Raw genomic sequence first — 21,598 nt, 5'->3', positions numbered from 1 at the left:
TTTGCTTAGCAGTTTCTGCTGTTTTTTCGTAAACTTCTGGAAACATTACGTGTAAGCAATTTGTGGTGCTCTAACATTTTATGCATTGTGCACCTACAATTGGTTATGACCTTGCATAATTTTGTTATGCCCTGAAAAAGTTATGCCCTTGAATTTCTTGCTGAAAATTGGCAACCATAGTGAAAATCAGTAGGTTTGCGAGATCAAAAAAATGTGCAAAAATGAATCTATTCGGCCGAGTAGGGTTTTTAAAAGGCGACAACTATGCATACATTCGGCAATCGTCATGCTTTGAATTTGATTTCACACCAACCATAGCTGAAAGAATTTCAGTAGGATACATCATTCGATACCATTTGGCGTGTTTTCGCGATCATGTTACGGCTAGGATTAGGATTTTCTTAAGCGGAAAAATAGCGTTACCCCAAAGTTGCGGTCGGGACAGCAATGCGAGTTTAGGAACAAGAATAAAAAGCAAAAAATATTAACTTAGACTGTCGAAACAGTCAGTACAAATAAATACAAAAAAAGTTGAAACATTTTTCTGACCTGCTCATGCGGTTCAGTTTTTACTACTTCATATATAATCACTTTATCAATAGGACGAATATAAAAAATCAAAATTAAAGCAAATACTCATTTGAAATCAAACATTCTGACAGGTTTAGAAAATCAAAAGAACGCTACCGTTTATCTTTTTTGCACGATGGTGTCCAAATAACCCATTTCAAAGAACGTAAATCATGTAAACAGGTTAATGGCTCCGCATAATTCTAAAAAGTGAGAAAAATGGTTCCCTATTGTAAAAATTTGCTGCTTACAATTAACAAATTAAAAAGCGGATTTTCAACAAACTGCCATATCTACAAAACGCCATATCTTGAAGCCGAAATTTCAGTAGAATAACGTAAACTTGCATGTTATGTTGCGTAACAATACAAACTTTCGGCTTGTTGGGGTGGTAATCTTATTTTCGGTTTGTGGGCCCTTCGGCTTTCACAAAACACTATAAAATGAACATTTTTTTGTTTAAAACTTCTGCACCGCAAAACAGGTCCAAAATGACGTTTTAGCGGACTCTCTGAATAGTTTTGACCAAAAAATCTTGTTTTACCCCGACTCAAAATTGGTTTATATTGACGCCACACTACAACGCTAAAAGGCGTTCCGACAGTTTTGTAGGGCTGATCAGCCAGAAAGGTCTCTTATTTGACTTCTTCAAAAATATAAGAATTACTTTTATGTCAGATAACTTATCACATTTCGTGTATTCAGCTCTTTACTAATTGACTTCTTCAAAAATAGAAGAATTACTTTTATGTCAAATAAATTATCACATTTCGGGTACTCAGTTTTTTATGACTGATTGCGATCATCAAGACACATCACACACGTATGCCAGCCATTTTCTGAAGTTTGAATTAAGAACGATTAGGCAGATTTGACATTGATGGATGGGGAAAGATTGCTTTAATGTTTACTTCGCCAGTCATAATAACAAACATTTCCAGTATAAAATTGTATGTATTCTTAAATTCTTGCTATTTGATGCTATTTTATGTTTCTAAGTTTTTTTGAGCTTCAAATGTTGATCGAAGTTTATTTTAGAACTTCCGATAACTTATAAACGTTTTTTTTTGCTGTTCTCAAAATTTTCATGCTCCATGTTTTATAGCTGTGCAGCTGTTACGTCCAAATTAATATCAGGCAAGAGATATTGGTACTTCAAGCCTGAGTTTGTATATTTTTTTTGGACGTGATAAGAACACAGCTAAATAATATGGATCACAAAATCTTTGAAAAGAGTAGAAAAAAATCCAAGAGTGAACAAAACTTTCGGAAAAAAACTTCAAATAACTCGTGACGTTTTCAATGAAGCCTTTCTTTCTTGCATGTTAGAAGATTCGGAAATACGGACTTTAAAAAACATAAAAACCATTTTGAGATCTACTCAAAAAATTGAGGTAATGGGAGATACAACTGATTTAATGTTCCGAACCTCATATGACTTGTTTCCGACAATTTTGGAACGAGTGTCACCATGAGTTGATTTAAGGGTTGAGAACCACTATAGTGAATCTAGATAGAGAAAAGTTTTATTTTAAAATATTTTTGGGCAAAGGATGATATGAGAAACCTGCAGGTCATTGGCAAAAGGATCCGAAATTGGGACCTCTTTAAGTATTTTAAATTCAATATAGGGGTGGCAATTCGTTTCTAGGTATCAAATGTAGGTAATGTAGGCATGCATTTCGTGTGTGATTTTTACTCGATTTTCTCAAATATATGTAATTTCTCACTTTGTGGCAATGTAAAGTGGGCCACAGTCAATCACAACGACAGCTGTTAAAACTACCACCGTTTTTGATGGGACATTAAGACAACGTTAAACTATTGCTGTATCGTCCTAATGTCCTATCGTCCTATTTACCTAGCACCTGTAAAAATTTTCTCTTTTCACTTGTTATACTCAAAAATTCGAGTCATTTGTAATCATTGTGAGGCATAATATCAACATATATGGAAGCGAGGAATCGCCTAAATCGTTTTTGTTGATTGTTTGATGGCTCTTAGTACATTGCAAAAAAAACCTTTGAATCAATAGAAGTCAATTTTTTAGACAATATAATTGATATTTTTTGAAAGCTAAAAAGACATTATAAACTATGGGTCTTTTACAAATCCATCGATTTTGCTAGGAAAGCTAATCAAAACGGCGCTGGCAAAAACGAAGCAGTTCCAGTCAGGGGGCGGATCTCTGATTTTCTCGGTGGATTTCGAAAATTTTTCGAAAGCTTTGTCGATCTTTTTTAAGGTTGACCAAATGGATTTTCTGATTTCTCCCAAATCACTCTAAGGGCCGCAGTTTGGTCAAATTTGGCCAAGAAAATTATTTTTAATTGTTTTAGTCAAAAATGGATAACTGGAAATTTTAAAAAAAAAGTACAAAGGAGGGATTCGTGGGGTCGGCAGGGGGTCAAATCCTTGAAAGGAGAGGGGAACCCTCTTTGTAGAACAAAAAACATCAGTTTGTCATCATAACGCAAAATTGGCCCCAAGGATTGGATTTGTTACGCATGTAAAATGTAAAATCCCAATAATTTTTGGCAAGCTAAGTATTGGATTCAGCGTTTTATCTTGAGAACTGCATGTAGTGTAGTGAAAGCCATGGAGTAGTACGTAGCTTGCTTTTGACTAATCAATACGATAAGTTTTAAGTAAGCAAACAGTCGAACTCAGAAAAACCTGTGTCCAGAAACCCAAGTAAAGAAAGACTGGTCTACACGCTCCCAAATCAGAAATACTGAGGCTATCTTTATGAAACCTATAGGATGGATACTCGAGATTTTTGTGCCGAACATGCATAAATAAGACCTCTCGGATCCTCCTGGTCTAAAAGATAACGGTTCCCAGAAGTGCAAATAGCCCTCTTAGACCTCAGTATCCTTAAGGGAATAGTCCTTACTCCGACCTTCTGATGTCATTGAACGAAGGTAGCCAGAACTTTGAGATACAATAGGTAGTTAAAAGGGACATCATGTAGTACATTTTCGCGCAAATACGACGGTTGGACCGCAAATGATAAGCACTTGAGAAAAACACCCCCTTTCACCGGAAATCGGGACTTTACTCAAATTAATCAGCGATGACTTAATGCGTTTATTGCATTTAAACAGATACTAAGCACAAAAAAGGGCCTTGTGAATGGAGTCCTTCCGTCAACTCATTCCACTGATAATAGACTTCTAACGGAAAAATTATGAAGGACATCAAAAATGGGATAACTTTGGAACACAAGGTTTTATAAAATCTCCCAGGGCATCCTATATCGAGACAAAACATTGACCCCATTGATCCTTGGGTGGTCTTTAATTGATTTTTAGGCGCTTAGGGTTAAAATAGCTTAAAAAAACTCAGGATTTACACCGGGAAGCTTCCCATTCCCCAGCCCAACCCTCGGAAAGGAGAGTCGGTCTGCTTACTTGTAATTGGGCAAATTTTTTTCCTTTGAGAAAACAAGGAGAATATAAAGTAAAATAGCTGTTGAGTTGCACCCTTGAAGTAGTGGATTGACTTACAGTGACACTAGGCAAACATTGGTTGAACTTAGCTTTGGCTGTTGGAATTTCATTATCAACAAGGCTAAAGAATATTAGTCCCAGAGGAAACTAGCAGTATTAGAGGCGTCGCATGAGAACTAACCCTCCTAAAAAACCAATGCGTCGAATTTGTTCCGTAGCTCCTCGTCAATGGTTTTTTGGCTCAATTTGATCTCTAACAGATGAAGTACGTTCACTCAATTGCTAGAAGGTTGAAATTGAAATAGAGAATGGATGAGAATTTAGATGCTTGACTTAAGTAGCTACCCTTGAAAAAACCATCCCCTACCCCGGTAGGTTGAAACACTAAAGGGATAATTAAATTTCTTTGGAGCTTTATTTATTGAATATGATGGTTTAGAGGTAAAACTGAACTTGATATTTGCGCAATTTATTTGTAGATACTTTTAATTAACTTGGCATTCGTTATTATTGTGTTCAGAGGAAAATACCGGGTAGGACTTTGCGCACGGGTACCAGAATAAATGTCAGGATTTGTAGGAGCGATCACAAATATAACTATAATTAAGTTTCAAGAAGACAGACAGGAGAAATTTACTGGTAGCCAACACTTAGGCAGAAAAATTAAAACGAGATAAGTACATAATTGGTTCTCCAAGTAAGAAAGAACAATTGAGCAAGCCAATGAAAAAAATTGGTCCGTGAAGGACGCTTTTGTTTGAGGAAAAGTCATTTGTGTTGTGTAGTAGCTTAGTTGATTTGAACCCTAGTGAAGTACCGGAAGGAATTACTTGTGTGAACGTTTTGAATTTTCGAATATGGCAAGTTGGAGGATTTGGAATTGAGTCAAGCGAGAAAGGACGAGCAACTTAACGGGGGATGGCCGAACAGCTTGAAGCGCGGGCTTCGTTATCGAAGTTGTTTAACAGCAGTTAGCATATTTTCGGTTTTGTAAGTGTTATTTTTATCCTTTGCTGTTGACAAAGAGTTTTAACATTGTGCCTATGATTTGTTGAAATAGCTAGAAACGCAACAGAAGTGGCGAAAAAAGTGTCAGCCAAGGGGGAAACAGCGTAAATTATTTGATTGGAGGATTCTGTTTGACCACTAACATAACCATTTTAGAATTTTGGATAAATTCGGTACAAAGGGCAAAACTTTGAGGGCGTTAAGTAGAGAGAAAGCAGGCTTAGAGTAGAGGTCCCTCCCTATTTGTGCATCATAACTTCCAATCTCTGTATTCTGTTCATTCTTGAAAAATGTCAAAGAAAACTAACAGAACAAGAAATTTTCGAAAAAGCTCATCAATATTGTTTTCCAAAAATTTGTTCCAAAACAACTTAAGTTGATTGCTCTGCTCAATGTTTTTGCAAAATTTTGCTCCCTTAAATTCCTTTAAAAAATTAAACAGGCGCTCAAATTATAGACCAGGACATCCGGCAGCAGTGATTTTTGCAAAACAACTAATTCTCCGCGTTTTATACTTGAATTTATGGTTAAACAAAATTTTATGGAAATTACTGATAGCAAAAACATGTTCAGGAAAATATAAAAAGGAGAATAAAATGCAAAACAGTATTTTTTGTTCATTAAAACTTTTTTTTGTTCAATTTTCAACCTTTTTTTGGGTCAAATACCGTTGATTAACTAGACAAGATCAATTGATTTATGACTGATAATAATCAATTTAAAAGACTGAGAAGCAAAACAAATTTGTAATCTAATGTGAATAAAAAATATCAGATACATTTTTTTGAACATTTATAGAATTTTTTCGACCAATAAATTTTAATATGAAAATGCACTTGACCCGCTACGATCTTAAGTTTTGATTCAGTCAAAATCAGGACAAAAAATCAATCATAGTTGCTTTTCAACTCCTAAGGTAGCTGGCCGCAAAATCATAACTTTGAAAACCATCAACACAATTTTATTTTTGTAACAATTTTGCCAACAATTATGGGCAAAACTAAGCAAAATATTTGAAAAAAAAACAATGGAAAAAAATGATGGAAAAAGTTACCTACAAACTGAAGGCAATTTTTTCATAATTCTGACACAGAGACGAAGCAGAGCTTTCCCACTTGCAATCTTTTGGACGATTTAGACGAAGAAAAAAAGTTAGTAGAAGAATTTTGTTTCGTAAGTCTTTGGGCGCCCAGCTATAGTACAAGGTATGTGTGTTTGATTTTTTTGAGTTTGTAATACTAAGGCAGGACCAAATGCATAATTTCAAAGTAGGACTTTGCTCAAAACCGCAGTTAGTTTTCTACTAAAATCCTTGAGAAAAGTACAATTTTTGAGATTTTGGAATTTCTCTAAGACATAACGTTTTTTTTAAAAAAAATTAAAGAATCGCATCTTCTGAATTGCGGCAAACCGGTTCTTTCGATTGAGTCTTTCATCTTCAGTTTGACACAGTAGTTTTTAATTGTTCAAAGAGTAACTAAAAACGATCATTCATGAGTCATTCAAGTCTTGGCCGCTAAAGTAGAGAACGCTCCCGAAAACGAATTTCAAGATTGAAAGATGACCTGAGAATGGGCACGGTAGTTTTCGAATAAAGAAAAAAAATTCCAAAAATTGGTCAAAGTTTCAAATGTTTGACTTGTTCTTTTGATTGAACCTTAAATTTATTGTTAAACAAAATTTTATGGACGATTACGATTACACAAAAATTTTTGAGAAAACACGTATATGAAAAAAAATCAAAAAATGTTTTGTTTTGTTCAATTTTCAACCTTTTATGGGTCAATTACCGTTGATTAATTATGATTCGACAGGATAGTTTATGAGAAAAGTCCAACAACGGTCAACAAATCAAAAATTCGACAATCATAGCTTTTTGTTTGAAAAAACCTGGCTGTAGCCCTTTAAACAGAAAAAATTCATGCAGTCTGTTATTTTGATTGAAATTAAAAGCACTAATTTGGGCAAGTCGTTAGAAAAAAGCCAAGAATTTCAAAAAACGGTGAAAAAAAAAACAAAATTTTGACTTTCCGAGGGCCAAACTTTTTTTGTGTCAAAAAAAATTGGGTGTAGTCGCGTTTGTAAAAGAGGTTTTCACAAATTGTTCTTCAGATTAAACACAAAGCCTTAGATATTGGAGAGTATTTTTGAGACAATTTAAAGTATTTTGAAAGCGGTAAAATTTTTGTTTCATTTTTGCAAGGCCGATCACTTTCTGTAAAAAAATTATGAGTCGCCGCTAATGCAGGGGAGCTTCCCACTACCCTTTCTCCTCATTGATTCCCCAATTTTAGAGCTTGGAGTTTGGTGTTCATGAAAAATCAAAACTGTCAAAATTTCAGAAATTTGACAATTTAGAGGGCCATAATATTCTGTTTACAAAGTTTAGGCGTAGCCGTATATGCATGTGACTTTTTAAATCCATTCTATTCTTTGAACCATAATCTCAGATTTGAGAGGGTAATGTTTGAGAAAACAAAAAATCAAAAATAAGGGTCAAATATTAACCGCACAGGTTTTTTCGAAGGCTGTAGAGCAGGGTAAAGTAAAAAGAGACTAAGGGATTTCCAAGGCGTCTTTAAAAAATTGAATAAAAAACCCAATCCCATATATTCATCGAGCAGGAATTCTAAGCAAACATGCCAAAAAAGACAACTGAGTTTTAATTTAGCAACAGAACGAAACTTACAAAGCGGAAACAGAGCCGACAATCTTTGAGCAGACACCAGTTGAGCCGGAAAAAAAATTATTTTATTTAAAAAATCGTAAAAAATCCGCCTGAAATTACCATACAACCACTTGCAATTACCATCATTTTTGCTTACAGCACAAGAAAAACCGTGATGCGTAACTAAGCCGACAAAATTTGAGCAGAGACGAAAATCCGACAAAAAAGTTTTTACCTGAAAGAAAATTCAATCGCATTCATATTGAAAAAAACAAGGTCCAGTCGGGATTCAAACACCTGCCGCTACCTGAAAGATGGTGTTTTAATTGATTTTTCAAGAAGTTGATCGCGACAGCCTGCACATGAAAGTAACAGCACACTTTTTACAAATGTGTAACAGAAGTTGCTTACGAAAACAGTCTAGATCCCGATTACAAGATACTTGCTTTCGCAAGTCTAATGCGACTGGCTCGAAAACATCTGGAGCTGAGAGTAGCCAGATTTAATTTATGGAGCATTTATTTTAAAGTCATAAGCACAGACTACTGACTTTATCATGTTAATTAACTCCTGTGCTGGTAATGCGCGTTGATTCATTCATTGCCTGTAGATTAGGGTCAGTCCAGTTTGTGTGGATGGGCAGGTGAGTTTTTGAGGGTATACGTTAAATGTGAAGTGTTCACGAGGAGCTAGTGCAGTGTCCGTGTGTGGTGTAGTGTAGGTGAATTAGTGCTAATTGGGATGTTGTGTCCATAGGGATTATAGGGAGAATGGGGGGTTGATGAGGGGTGAATTGGGCGCTGAGGGGTCTAGTATCCCTTTCAGTCCCCTCACAGACTCTCTCATCAGTGGTTGAGTGAATTGACATCCAGTTGAGCTCCCTATTTCATCACCTATTATTTCCGTCTTTATTACATTACTCTTATCCTCAACTGCACAAAGAACTGCACCAAGCAAATAGACCTGAAGTCTTGGCTGTATCATCGTCTAGATATGGGTATTGAGTTATAACCAGTCTCTCTCCTAATTATAATCTCGATTGCTCACTTCATCGAAAGAAAAGAGATCAATGGGATGTTCCAGCACTTTATTTTTCATGATGGTCAACACTGAAAAAACTAAAATCTTGATGCAAGTTAATTGGAGCGTTATGAAATTGAAATACTCTGCAACTTTGAACTCGATTTAAAACAAAAACAAGACTGCTCGAATCAGGGCGAAGCCCTGAATGTTTCGACTGCATTTTAAGATTTATGGAGCAGCAGTACTAACATAAAAAATAAAATGAAATAAAATAAAATGAAATTTTTTTTTTAATTTGAAATTTTTTCAATGAAAATCATCCCCCCACACGCCATTTGAAGTACAAAAAGATAGATTTTGTTCCTTGTAAGAAATCAATTATGGCAAATAAGCTTCGTTCAACCAATTTGGAACGATTTATAAGACGGATTAAATCTCCGCTTACGCGTTAATAGCGCGAATTATATCGCGCGTTAATTGTCCCAAATTGGTCAAAATGGCAATCTTTAAACCCCCGTAACTTTACGAAAAATGATCACAGGTGAAATATCTTTTCAAATTTAAGCTCAGGGCAACAATGGCTTTCGAATGATATAAAAAATTCCGTCAAAAATGGCTAGTTAAAAAGTCGAAATTTGTCTGAAGAAAAAAAAACCCACCCCGAGCACAAATATTCCGTTACTTTCGTATCGAAAGTCGGAACAAAAAAAAAATGCTACATTGAAAATGCACTTTGACAGGAAATCTTTGCTTAAAATTCAACAAACACCAATTTTCTTCCAAAAAATACATGATCAGTTGAGGCGATAAAATAATCTAGTGTCAGAAATGCAAAATTTATGTTCAAATTGTATGAAGTAGAAAAACATCAACTTAGGAAAAGCATATCAACTTTTAGTCTGTATGCTTTTGGTGTCCTTTAAGTCACAGAAACTTATACTCTACATGAAAAAAAAACATTTTTTAAAAACTATTTGTTCCGACTTTTGTAACGAAAGTAACAAAATATTTTCTCGGGTGGTTTTTTTCAACTAGCCATTTTTGACAAAATTTTTATATATTATTCAAAAGGTATTGTTGTCTTGAGCTTAAATTTGAAAAAATATTTTACATGTGATTATTTTTTGTGAAGTTATTGGGGTTTAAGGATTGTCATTTTGGACATATTGGGGCAATTAACGCGCGATATATTTCGCGCTATTAACGCGTAAACGGAGATTTAATCCGTCTTATAAATCATTCCAAATTGGTTGAACGAAGCTTATTTGCCAGAATTGATTTGGTACAAGGAACGAAATCTCTCTTTTTTGTACTTTATATGGCGTGTGGGGGGATGATTCTCATAAAAATTTTCAAATTAAAAAAAAAATTCATTTTATTTTATTTCAATTATTATTTTTAAGTTATTACTGCTCCATAAACCTGAAAAAGCAGTCGGAACATTTAGGGCTTCGCCCTGATCCGAGCAGTCTTGTTCGACTTTCAAAGAAAACGGAATATTTATGCTCGGAGTTGTTTTTTATTCAGTCATTTTTTACCGACCGAACTAATAATTTTCAACATAAATTTTATACCCCATTGAAGATATCGACTTCTTGGTTTTAAATTTAAAAAGATATTTTACCTCCGATTATTTTTTGTAAAGTTCTGGGGGTTTGAAAATTGTCAATTTGGCCATGTTCTGACTAAATTATGCGCGCTTTGAAGATTTTATTCATAATGCTGAGAGCGTAAACAAAATCGTTCCGAATTGAATTGAGGCTAGCAAAATTTTACCCTTTGATATTGTCCGAAATGTATATGTTTTCAATGTTTTCTTTTCTAAAAACTATTCGATATAAATTAAAGGACAATCGGAACTTTCAGGGCTTTGCCCTGATATACGAGCAGTCTTGTTTGTTACTAGGAGCGAAGTCTATCTCTATATACTTCATATGGCGTGTGGGGGTATGATTTTCAGGGTTTTCATGATACGGACCAATCAGGGACATTCAGGGTTTTCATGATACGAGCAGTCTTGTTTTATGATTTGTTCTTAGGTGCTTTTAAAACTTGTTTTGCTTGTGGCAAGCGAATGAAGTTGATTTTCTACTAGGTAACTACAGACCAATTTAATTAGCGATCAAAAGATTGAGTAATCATGCTGAATGGAGAAATTACTCACAAATGTTGGTTGACCTTTTCCAATAAAGCAAACAATCATAATGTTAGAACACTTGATCGGTCAAAATTTCCCTCTGAGGACAGAAGGGCCAGTTTAGTGCATGTATGTCAAGTGATCAGCTACCAACCTTCTCTTGTAAGACCAAAGTACCATTGCAGCAAAGTGTCTTTGATCCTTTTTGATTCGCTATATTGGCGGATTAGCTTCAATAAACGAAGCCCCCTTTCATCCGATTCTTCACACGCAATTGCTTCCGCTGTCTAATTATATGTATACACCTTGCGGCAAATTACCCCATTTATGCTTAAGTTTTGATCACATACTAAACGTACCATTACACTGGTCTTCGACTTTGCATGTTAAATAATGCTGTCAGAACCCTGAAGGTTCTGAAGTTATACGCCAATTATATGTGGTGAAATTGGGATCGGATAATGTCATTGACTTGAATTGATGAAATTATGCAATCAGATTACGTAATATTTGTGACGTCAGCAAAGGTGGTTCAGTTAGCAATTCATCTTTGTCAGTGATTTTGTTCTTTTTTTAGTAGCATTAGAGGCTGGTTTTGACGTTAGTTTGCAAAGACGTTAGGGGGAGGAAGGTAATTGTAGGCTGAGGTGAGGGAGGGGTTGAGGAGTTGTATTTTGAGGCGATATCAAGTGGGCAATTGAGGTCAGGATGAATGGACAGCAGGGATTGGGGAGTGAACAGGGAGTGAACAAATGGAAGTCACCATAGTCGTGATGGCCACAGCAACTGCTCATATATAGTTAACAAATAATCAATCCAACTCCAATAACTCCCCACCTCACATGTCATGTGCAGCACTCACACCAACTATACAGGCACTATACAATACATCGCCTTTTGTTACTCTATATCGAATCGACCAAGTGCTGACGATAGTCTGCAAAGATGACTTTAGTTACGCTTGACAAAACTCTTGCACAAGATCCGTTGCAAAATTTATGCACGCCAGAAAAGCAGCGTCTACCAAATATAAATAAATGCTGGAAAAAAACGAGTAATAGCAAAAGTTTGCAAAAAGGCGATGAGGAAGCTTGGAAAAGTTGCAGACTTTGTCTGGTACAGATGTAGGGTTTATCTATAGGTCTTAGATAGAGGCGTTTGAAACCAGAATCTTTTCAGAACTGGAGTTCGTCTCAACAGGATTTAACAGCATTCTAATCTCTACACTTTTCCGATAATCATCAGTACTTCAGTTTTCTTACTATGAATCAAATTTTAATCGGCAGCTAAATTTCGTCTAAAAGCAGCAAAGGCGAGATATAAGTTTATTGATGTTAACAAAAGCATGATTAGTGGTAATAATGCTGACATAATTGCCAAATAGTGGCAGTTAGTACAATCAATTCTGGTCAAAAATTGACTACTTCTTGAAAGCCAAAAATGGGTGATAATTTAACCCGGTTTAAGTTATTGGTAATTTTGATGATGGCTTGGTTAACATTAAGTGCTTAACCTGGACGCTCTTCCTCGGGGATTCGTCCATTTGACATCCCAAAGCGTCAACGCTTTGCTACTATTTAACTACATCCATTTGCGGTCAACTGACATAAAAAAAAGACCTTTTCGGCGCTAATTACATGGCTTTAAAGAGGGGGCAAAAAGCATTTTCTAGTCAAAACATTCAAACAAGTTTTTCGGCCTGCTAATTAAAAGTTGCCAGTGGTGCAGAAAGTTCTTGTAAAATAGGGCTGTAAAAGTGTTTTTGGTGGGCTCGGAAAATACATTTAGTGAATCCAAAAAAGGTCGACAAAATATTCAACCCTGATTATCTCTATAATAAAAAATATTTAAATTCATTTTCAAGAAGGGAACAGACTCTATTATTATTTACACAACTCATAACAATAAAAAATCCCATCTTGGAAAGAACGCCAAAAAGTTGGCTGCATATCGAGTGGTGTCTTCACAAAGTGGTGTCTATTTTATTTCAAACGGAGATTAGATACCATAACCATATATTCCTCATCCTACAAGTCTACTGATAGAGTAGATTTTTCTATAAAACATTCATGCAACTTTTGAGAATGAGTAGCAGCATAGCAGCAGTGTAAACTCAGAGTGGCTCAGCGATGAAGTTGGAGGTGCGTATAAGTGACAAAGAGATAATTCAGTTAATCGCCACCATTTACCTGTGTCCACGCAACTGGGTCTCCTCCTCCCCTTCTCTCCTTCCCTCCTATCCGTCTCTGTGCCACGTGAACAGAGCTGCAGAGGAAAGAGAGCAGATGTCGCCATATAACTTTGACTGCTAATCGTTTCCTGAGACACGCAATAAGAGCAGGAATTTCGCCATGTCGCCCTTTATTAGTAACACACTCCGTTTCGGATATAGGGCCAAATAGGAATTAACGGAGGCGACGGGAAAAGCAAGGCCAGATGGAGCAGGCTTGAAGAGCCAGGGGGTTGATAAGGCAAAAGAGGGCGAGGAGGCGGAGAAATAGAAGAATCAACGAATCGCTAAATTAGGACACTGCTTCTGGAAAAAGATATGGAATCTGTAAAAAAAATTCTAAAAAAATCTGAACATGAACTATCCTGGGTAGATGCAATGAATTGGCCAGTTTGTGAAAAAACATACGTCATATTCCCGCATGTAATTAAAGTATATAACCGTTACTGGTCAGTTAAAAAAAGCCGTCGAAAATTAAGGAACTTATAAATACGAGCTTTCATCAGTGAGCGTGTAGGTTTTTCCATTTGTTTCAATTTATTCAAATACAAATTCGAGTAACAATCCTCATATCACTGCAAAGTTTTAAATTCAAGTTCTTGAACAACAAGACTACTCGTATCAGGGTTAAAACAACAAGACTACTCGTATCAGAGCTAAAACAACAAGACTACTCGTATCGAAGAGCTCCGCGGAAAATCAATTTCATAAACCTAAAAAAGGTCTGCAAGTTTTTTGAACATCCGCCTTCTTCAAGAAAATCCCAGATCCACCTCTAGTGTGTTTGCATTCCTCGTTTATGATTTTTTTTGTAAAAGTATTTCAACTTCCACAGCTATATGATAAAATTTTAATGAAATTTTGAAGTCTTTCATGGATCAAATTTAAAGCAGCAGATTAAGTGGGGCTCTGCTTTTCAATCATGATACCACCTTCAACTATTCCCTGTAGCTTAACTTTTTGATGTCATTATTTATTAAACATCAAACGCACGATTTTGTATAAACCGGCGAAAATCTTTCCTATTTGAGTTTTACATGGTACAAAATACATTTTATTTTAGAGGTTAAGAACAAAACTAAACATTGAAAACTATAGCGAACATTTAAATAATGTTTTTCTGTCAAAGTGATTTTTTAATTCACTTGGTGCAGCAATAGCACACACTCAGGAAATTTGTTAAGTGGCTCCCCTTGAGCAGACTAATTTTCACAGCTAGGTTCTTCGCCCATTTCAATGAGAGCAGGACAGGTCTTGATACTCCTAAAATACACTCATCTATTTTTGGTACATTTTAGCTAGCACAAAAAATGGCCTGATATGTCTACATTTTTTTTCCTTTTCATTTTCAAAAAATTCAGCAGTTATCAATCGCCAAGAGAAAGGACCAACATGAAACCTGTTCAGCTTTTTGTTTAAAAAATGAAAAAGCTGTTGACCTTTTTTTCAAGTTGACCAAAAGTTTTGTATTGGGGCCCTTTGTGGAAAATTTTGACCAAAAAAATGCGTTTTTATCAGCGCGCTCTCTCCCTTAAAGATAGGATATAATGGTCTCAGAAAAACTTCAGATTAGGCAAAAATGGATATCGTAAAATAGTAGCAAAAGGGTAAATTCTTTGGATAGGCAGGAGGTCGAATTCCTAAGTTCGCTACTGTTTTGATTTATAGCGTAGTTTGGTTTCCCCCCTCTCATGACCCATCCAACCATGAAAATTGATTTTTAGGGGATTATAATTGATTATTTTAATTATTTAAAAATCCATTATAATCGACTTTTTTGACAGTATAATCGACTTTTTAGGCCACAAAAATCCATGAAACTCGATTTTTTTTCTGCAGAAAAATGTTTATAGCTATTAAACTCTTGAAACATTTCAACCACTGAAACACATGTTTATGCATGTCCCAGGTCTTCCCCCATCACATTTTTCAGTGGGGAGGGGCAGTAGGCTCGGGATAGTGGGCGAATTCTATTTTTTTATTTGGCGATGGTAAAAAAATAACTAAAATTGATATAAAAAACTATGCTGTAATTGTTTAGTTCAAAACGAATTTACAGCAAGCGGACGGATAAATTGTACAGCAAATAACTGAAAAGAAGTCAGCGCCTCAGGATTTTTTGTATCATATTTATATTGATGAATTTGTTTGAAAAACACAAAAAAATTGGCCAAGGGCGAAAAAATGTGTTATCTTACTGCTCTATAATCTAAATAAAACGTGTTTTTTTGTTTAATCGTTGAATGTAAGAGAGGAAAAATGCTTGTTTTTGCAACACACAAAAAATCGAAATGTTCATAAAATGAAGTGGATTGAGTGAGTTGAAAACTATTCATAACTTTGATATACTTTTGTGCTATCGGACACTCTACTTTCTATTTATATTACGTATTTACATTAGTTATATTGCAAAATGGATGGATTCTTTTGTCTGGATACTTTGTTTTTAAAAAATTTGTCACATTAGAAGAAAACATACGCATTTTTTGTTCCCAGCTGTAGCGGATTTAGGGATTGGGGCATACGCCACTAATCAGCATTTTGACTCTCTGTTCTGCCGACCAAAAAGGTTTGGGATTATCCATTTATGGCTGAAAGACGCTAAATTGTTTTGAAAGGCATCTTTGGGGCCAATGTATACTAATTTTGAAGGAAAGCGCAAGCTGAGAAATCAAAAATTCTTGGTCAACATTTTCCAAAACATACAAATAAAATCTTTTTTATGTTTTTTTTTTCAATTTTGCCTGCGGTCAAAAAAAGGCCTTTATGGTGATTTGGGAGAGCTCAGCAAAATCTCACACTTCGAGAAAATCCTAGGTCCTCCACTGGATCTTTTTTGTTGTTTTTCCAGATGAAACCAAGTTTGATATGTGTTCGGTTTAACCAAAATTGTGAAACGTTCAAGACAAGTTTTTTTTTCGCTGAATCCATTTTTTTGATTTTTTTAAAACTATAACCCCACACGCTATATAAATTACAAACTGATTTATTTCGCATATAGCAAAGTATCAAATAGACCAAATAGCATACCACCAATATTAGCACGCGTAAGTAGAGTTTTAACTATATCGCGTGTTAATTGTCCCATTTTAGTCCAAATGGAGTAAGTTCAAAATACAAGATCGCAAAAAGTTATACTTTTTATTTTGAGCTCAAATTAATCAAAAAAGTAAGACAAAAAAAATTCTTGTCAAAAATTTGTAATCAAAAAGTCAAAATCCTTGTGGAGAATTATTTTTTAAAAGCAATTTTGGACAAAAATTTTTTGCCGACATTCAAAATCAGTGTTGCCGCGAATTCAAAATTCGAAAAAATACTCTATCGGGGATAATTTTTTGTTAAATTAAGGTGGTTTGAAAATTGCCTATCTGAGACAAAAAACGTTGCCAAAAAATTTCTTGTTATCAAGGGGTAATCGACTAATTGATTCGACAGTAGTCATTCGAAATTGATTTGAGGCAATTCACTTAAAGTTAATATTACTTTACTAGTCATTAAGAACACCTGAAATTATGCATGGCATACCAAGTGGGGGAATTCTTTCTGCAGTGGTCCTGCTCAATAATTAAATAAAATTTTCAGTAAGTGAATCATCCCGCTCTCATAATTGTTCTACATTGCCTTGAAGCAATATTGCATTGAGATCCAAACTGCGTTACTTGCATAAGTTGTTATTTTAACTGTGCAACTACACGGCATAATTTGCTATTTTAACTCTGCGTATGCCTGAAACTTCAACTCTCAATATTTAATTTATTGTTAGGAAAAGCATAACACTAATGCGCGGTTTTCATACGTTACCACAATTATGTCTCTTTGTACTTTATATAATATGAAGGTGGAGAAATGAAAAAAAATGTAACAAAATATCTTTTTTTAAAAATTTTTTTTCAATAATTTTGTCAATTTTTAGCAAAAAATTTTTCATTGACTTTAAACGGCAAATGGGGCATTTAGGATTTTGTTTGATACGAGCAGTCTTGTCTTTGTCTTCGAATAAAAAAGTGGAATGTTTCTGCTCGGGATGGTTTTTTTCTCTAGATAAGTTTCGACTCGCGACTCACCTTTTTTGACGGAAATTTTTTTGTTTTTATTCGAAAAATAGTGTTGTCTTGAGCTCAAACTGTACAAAAAGCAATCAATTTTTGAAGAACTATGGGTGTTTAAAGATTGCCAATCAAGCGAATTTAGGACAATTAATGCACGTAATGTTTTATGCTATTAACGCTTAAGCGGAGATTTAATCTGGGTTAGACATTACTCCAAATTGAATTAAGGCATGCTAGTTAGTCTATTTATTAAGTAGCTATATGCGAAATGTATGACTTCGTATTTCAAATAGCGTCTGGGGGATTGGCTCTTCTTCTTTTCCCGCGCTTCACATAAACCATCAACTTTAGGGTGTAACGTGGAAGTTTTCAAGGTCAAGTATGAGGACCAAATATGTTTATCATGGCCTGTATAGTCGACATGCCAATTTTTGTGACAATCGAAGGGCAGGTGGGGTGGGAAAAAAAGCAGACACTACTGAAAAGCAGACACTACTTAAAAGACAGTGGGAACATTCAGGGCTTCGCAAATTCTCACATGCATTCTGGCAAGTTAAGGGATCTGGCAAAATCACGAGACATCGTATTGAATACAGGAAACTATTTTCTCTTTTATTTATGAGCCAGGAGGAAAAACTAACTTTGAATGCGATTCAAAGTTCAAAATTCAGTCGCAAAACAAGGTAGAAAAGTAGAAAAAAATATAAAATTGCATGTAATAAAGTCAAAAGCAGATAAAAAACAGTTTCACGTAGATTAACAAAATTTAACATATAGCTGCCTAAGGCAATATCTTCTAGAAAAACCCGAGTTGGATGATGTAACAACTCTTCTGGAGACTGAATTTTGGAATCGGAAAGTGGTTTTAGTGTGATTTGCATGTTATTTTCAGGCTCCTCATTCTTCTCCTCTTCCAATGATAACGGTAAGAGGTCAACTGAAGATATGTAACAAAAATATAAAGCAGCACTCGGGGTCATGACAATAAAAAGCATCTATCCGCATAGCTAGTCATCAGCAAAACTACATTCATGATAACTTATTAATTATAACTAGCACGTCTCCCTTCCTTGTAAAAACATCCTAAGCTCCCCTAACTTCCAATTAAAACTACTAATGGTGTAGAAAAAAGCGCGCAGCTCGCAGCATGAAACTATTTTGTCAACACTGCAATTCGCTCGTGCGCGGCAGGTTTCGGTTCTTCTATGGTGCTCTAAGTTTCTTGATCTGGCTTGTTTTATTGTAGCGGGTTCTCTTTTGAAAATATTTAGATAGTGATTATTTTGTTTTTGATAATCTGATTGGCCTATGATTCGCGGAAATTAAGCTTAAGTTAAATTCAGTTCTATGCCATATGAAAAACTCGCGTGCTGCAAAAAAACAAGCACGGCTGCTATTGTTTACATTTTTATACCGCAATCTTGTTTGATAAAAAATTTTTCTCTTTGATCGGTATGCTAAGAACTCTTGAAACATAGATTGTTTTCTATCACGCAGTTTTTACTATAGACAAGACAAAACACGGGCATTTATTTTCTATCTCAAACTGGTTTTAATTGCATACGGGCTATCTCATAAATCTCGAGTTTACATTTCAATTCTTGGTATCAGAGTTTCTAAAATAGTGGTGAAACATCTGAGCAAGAAACAACAAGCTTGTATTTTACTTTGTCTAGTACCGAGTTCAGAGGGAAAGGTCGCACGCTCCTAAGAAATTGCAACCCAAAACGCTCCTTTTGATTCTCTGCGATTTTTGTTTTTGATTGATACTATATCCGCCCCTGCCTGTGAAGATACAGGGCTAAGCGCTGATGCAAGGGTCCAATTAGGGAGGGTTCCGCTACTCGACCTCCTGACTACCCAAAGGGTCCCCCACTTGGCATTAATTTACATCGATTTTTGTATGAGCGACCTTAAAAATTATCTAAAGGCCTTAAGAATTTCAAAGGGAAGTGCGCACCAAAAAAAGCAATGATTTGGTCAAAACTCGCCCAAAAAGTCTTAGAATGTCGCTTTGTCAACCTAAAAAAGGATGGCATTTTATTTTGAAAATCAGCACCCAATCGAGAAAATTTTAGATCCGCACCTGCAAGGATCAAAGTGGTTTCTCATCGATTAAATGTGTTTATGCGATGCGGCATTAATTCAATGACTAAAAAGAATATCTGTAAAAATTCTTGACTCTTTCCAAACAACTGCTCTCATCCTGCTACATTCTCTTCTTTTTGTCATTTCTTTTCCTGTAATTAAGCGATCCTACGAATCTCAATAACCTTTGTAAAACGTAATAGATAGTCACTAAATGGTGACCTCATAAGTAGTGCAATGAAAGCGTTTGTGTGTGTTTCAGACAGCAACCCTGTAATGGTGGAGATTGACATCACAGTTGCTAGTGTCGATCGCATTTCAGAGGTCAACATGGTAAGAACCTTTTTTGTTCCGGCTTTGGAAGAAAACGGAAAACTTATGCTTGGGACGGTTTTTTATTCATATTCAGTCATTTTTCGGCGATCGAAATAATAAATTTTAACAAAATTTTTTTTACTTTATTGAAGATATCGACTCCCTGATATTTTACCTCCAATACTTTTTTGCAATTTCTGGGAGTTTGAAAATTGCCAACTTGGTCAAATTCTGGACTAATTCATGTGCCTTTTGAAGATTTCATTCATGATTCTGAAAGCGTAACGCAAACTATTTATGCCGCTCAACAAAATCGTTCCAAATTGAATTGAGGCTAGCTCATCGGTCTGATTAATTTCATACGACTCAATTTTTCCCACTTGTTCTTTGATAATGTCCAACATTTGTAATTTTTCAATAAATAATTCTCCAAAATCTTTTTGATATGGATTAAGGGGCACTAGGAACATTCAGGGCTTTGCACTCAAATACGAGCAATCTTGTTAAACAACACTTTTGAAAAATCAAAAATAAACTTGCATCGGAAATCATTATGTTACGCATTGCTGCAAGGCGATTTTTCCCCGTTAAAAATTATTCAAAAAGCGTCTTTACTCAACAAACCGGTCGACAAAATGGTCAAAAAAAATAAGTTTCAATTTTCGAAGATAGCGACGGACTATTTGTGTTCGGGTTAGTTTTTCTTTAAACAAGTTTTCATTTTTTAACAAATCATTTAGACAGGATTCTCAATGAGTCGATGAACGTAGTTCAGACTCTTATACAGATCGTGATAAATCTTTTTTGTTTTTGTTTTGTCACGAAAAATCTTAAGATATTTTCTGGCTCAAGCTTACTTTTTCGCGGTTTGAGTTTCGTTTTCAGTTTAAGTTCAACTCAGTTCTTTTGTAGCAATGAAGGCAAATTTCGCTATCGAGCAGCAAAAATATATGTAAAATTAACAAAAAATTTGATCAATTTTGAGTTTCGAACATGGACCGTAATTTTCAGATTACCCAGCAGAACAACAAGTTTACGTACTGATCCAACTTTCTCATTAGGGTTACTTTTATCTCAAATTATGTCAATCGGCACTTTTTCTAAAAGTTTAAAGAAATTTATGGCCATCTTTTTTTCCTCGGAAACTTAAAAATTGTGATTTTTTCAGAAATCAAAACAATTTGTTCTGTTTCATTGTCTTTATTGAGTTTTTTTTCTTTCCGTCTCTTGGCTGTGGTTTACATTTCCGGCTTTCACAATAAAAACCAAAGGTTAATGCTCTTGACTATTTTTTCAGTCAATTTACGATTTTTTAACTAAACGTTTTTGACGGCGTTTTTTATACCATCTGAAAGATTTTGTTGTCTTGAATTCATTTATCTACGACAATTTTTTGTAATGTATAGGGGTTTGAAAATTGCTAGTTTGGTTGATTTGGGATAGTTACCACGCAATATATTGCGTTTTATAACTGCAAAATGTAACAGTTATAAATTATAATTTTAATTATAATTAAAAATTATAACAGTTGCAGTTGCAAAATGAACTGAGACAATTCGAGACGCTCTCTCTCTCTCTCTCTCTCTCTCTCTCTCTCTCTCTCTTTGTATTTGAGATAGCGTACTTTTTTTCGGTGTTTTTTTCTTCTTTTATTACAAAAAGTTTTTAATTCACCTTAAAGTACACTCAAATAATTTTTTTTTTGGAGAACCTCATCAAAATCAATAGAGTTGTATAGAGCAGTCGGGGCGTCACCGTAATAGGAGTAGTTTTTTGTATTATTACTAAGACGAATTTCATTTAAAAAAAGTTGTCAGCGTGCGGGGATGAATCCGGAAAGCGAGTGAGCTTGCACTAGCCTAATTTTGGTTGGAAACTGCTCGATGATGGTTGGTTAGTTTCATTGGCAAATTTTATATGTGTGGCGAGATCAAAAAGACTGCTTGCATATCAGCGCAAAGCTATATCATTTTGACATCAAAATAAAGTGTAAATTGTAAAATTTTGAGTGACACCCAACTAGCTTGCTTTTAATCAACTTGCAACGATTTTATGATC

The 21,598-nt window shown here is 35.1% G+C and overlaps 1 protein-coding gene across 2 annotated transcripts in view; it reads left to right on the top strand.

The window, feature by feature from the left end:
• Nucleotides 1-21,598, top strand: part of LOC134844658 (gamma-aminobutyric acid receptor subunit alpha-4-like) — a 57,126-nt gene that overhangs the window by 6,473 nt on the left and 29,055 nt on the right. Inside the window, exons 3-4 of one of the 2 annotated variants that reach the window (XM_063861456.1) lie at nt 18,030-18,062; nt 19,488-19,558. In XM_063861456.1, coding sequence (XP_063717526.1) covers nt 18,030-18,062; nt 19,488-19,558 — 104 coding nt within the window. The remainder of the gene's footprint in view (nt 1-18,029; nt 18,063-19,487; nt 19,559-21,598) is intronic. The other variant, XM_063861457.1, reaches the window with a different exon arrangement.

Source organism: Symsagittifera roscoffensis, chromosome 4 (assembly GCF_963678635.1).
Source record: "Symsagittifera roscoffensis chromosome 4, txSymRosc1.1, whole genome shotgun sequence".
NCBI classification, from domain to species: domain Eukaryota; kingdom Metazoa; phylum Xenacoelomorpha; order Acoela; family Convolutidae; genus Symsagittifera; species Symsagittifera roscoffensis.
This window is presented reverse-complemented; position numbering and strand designations above follow the sequence as displayed.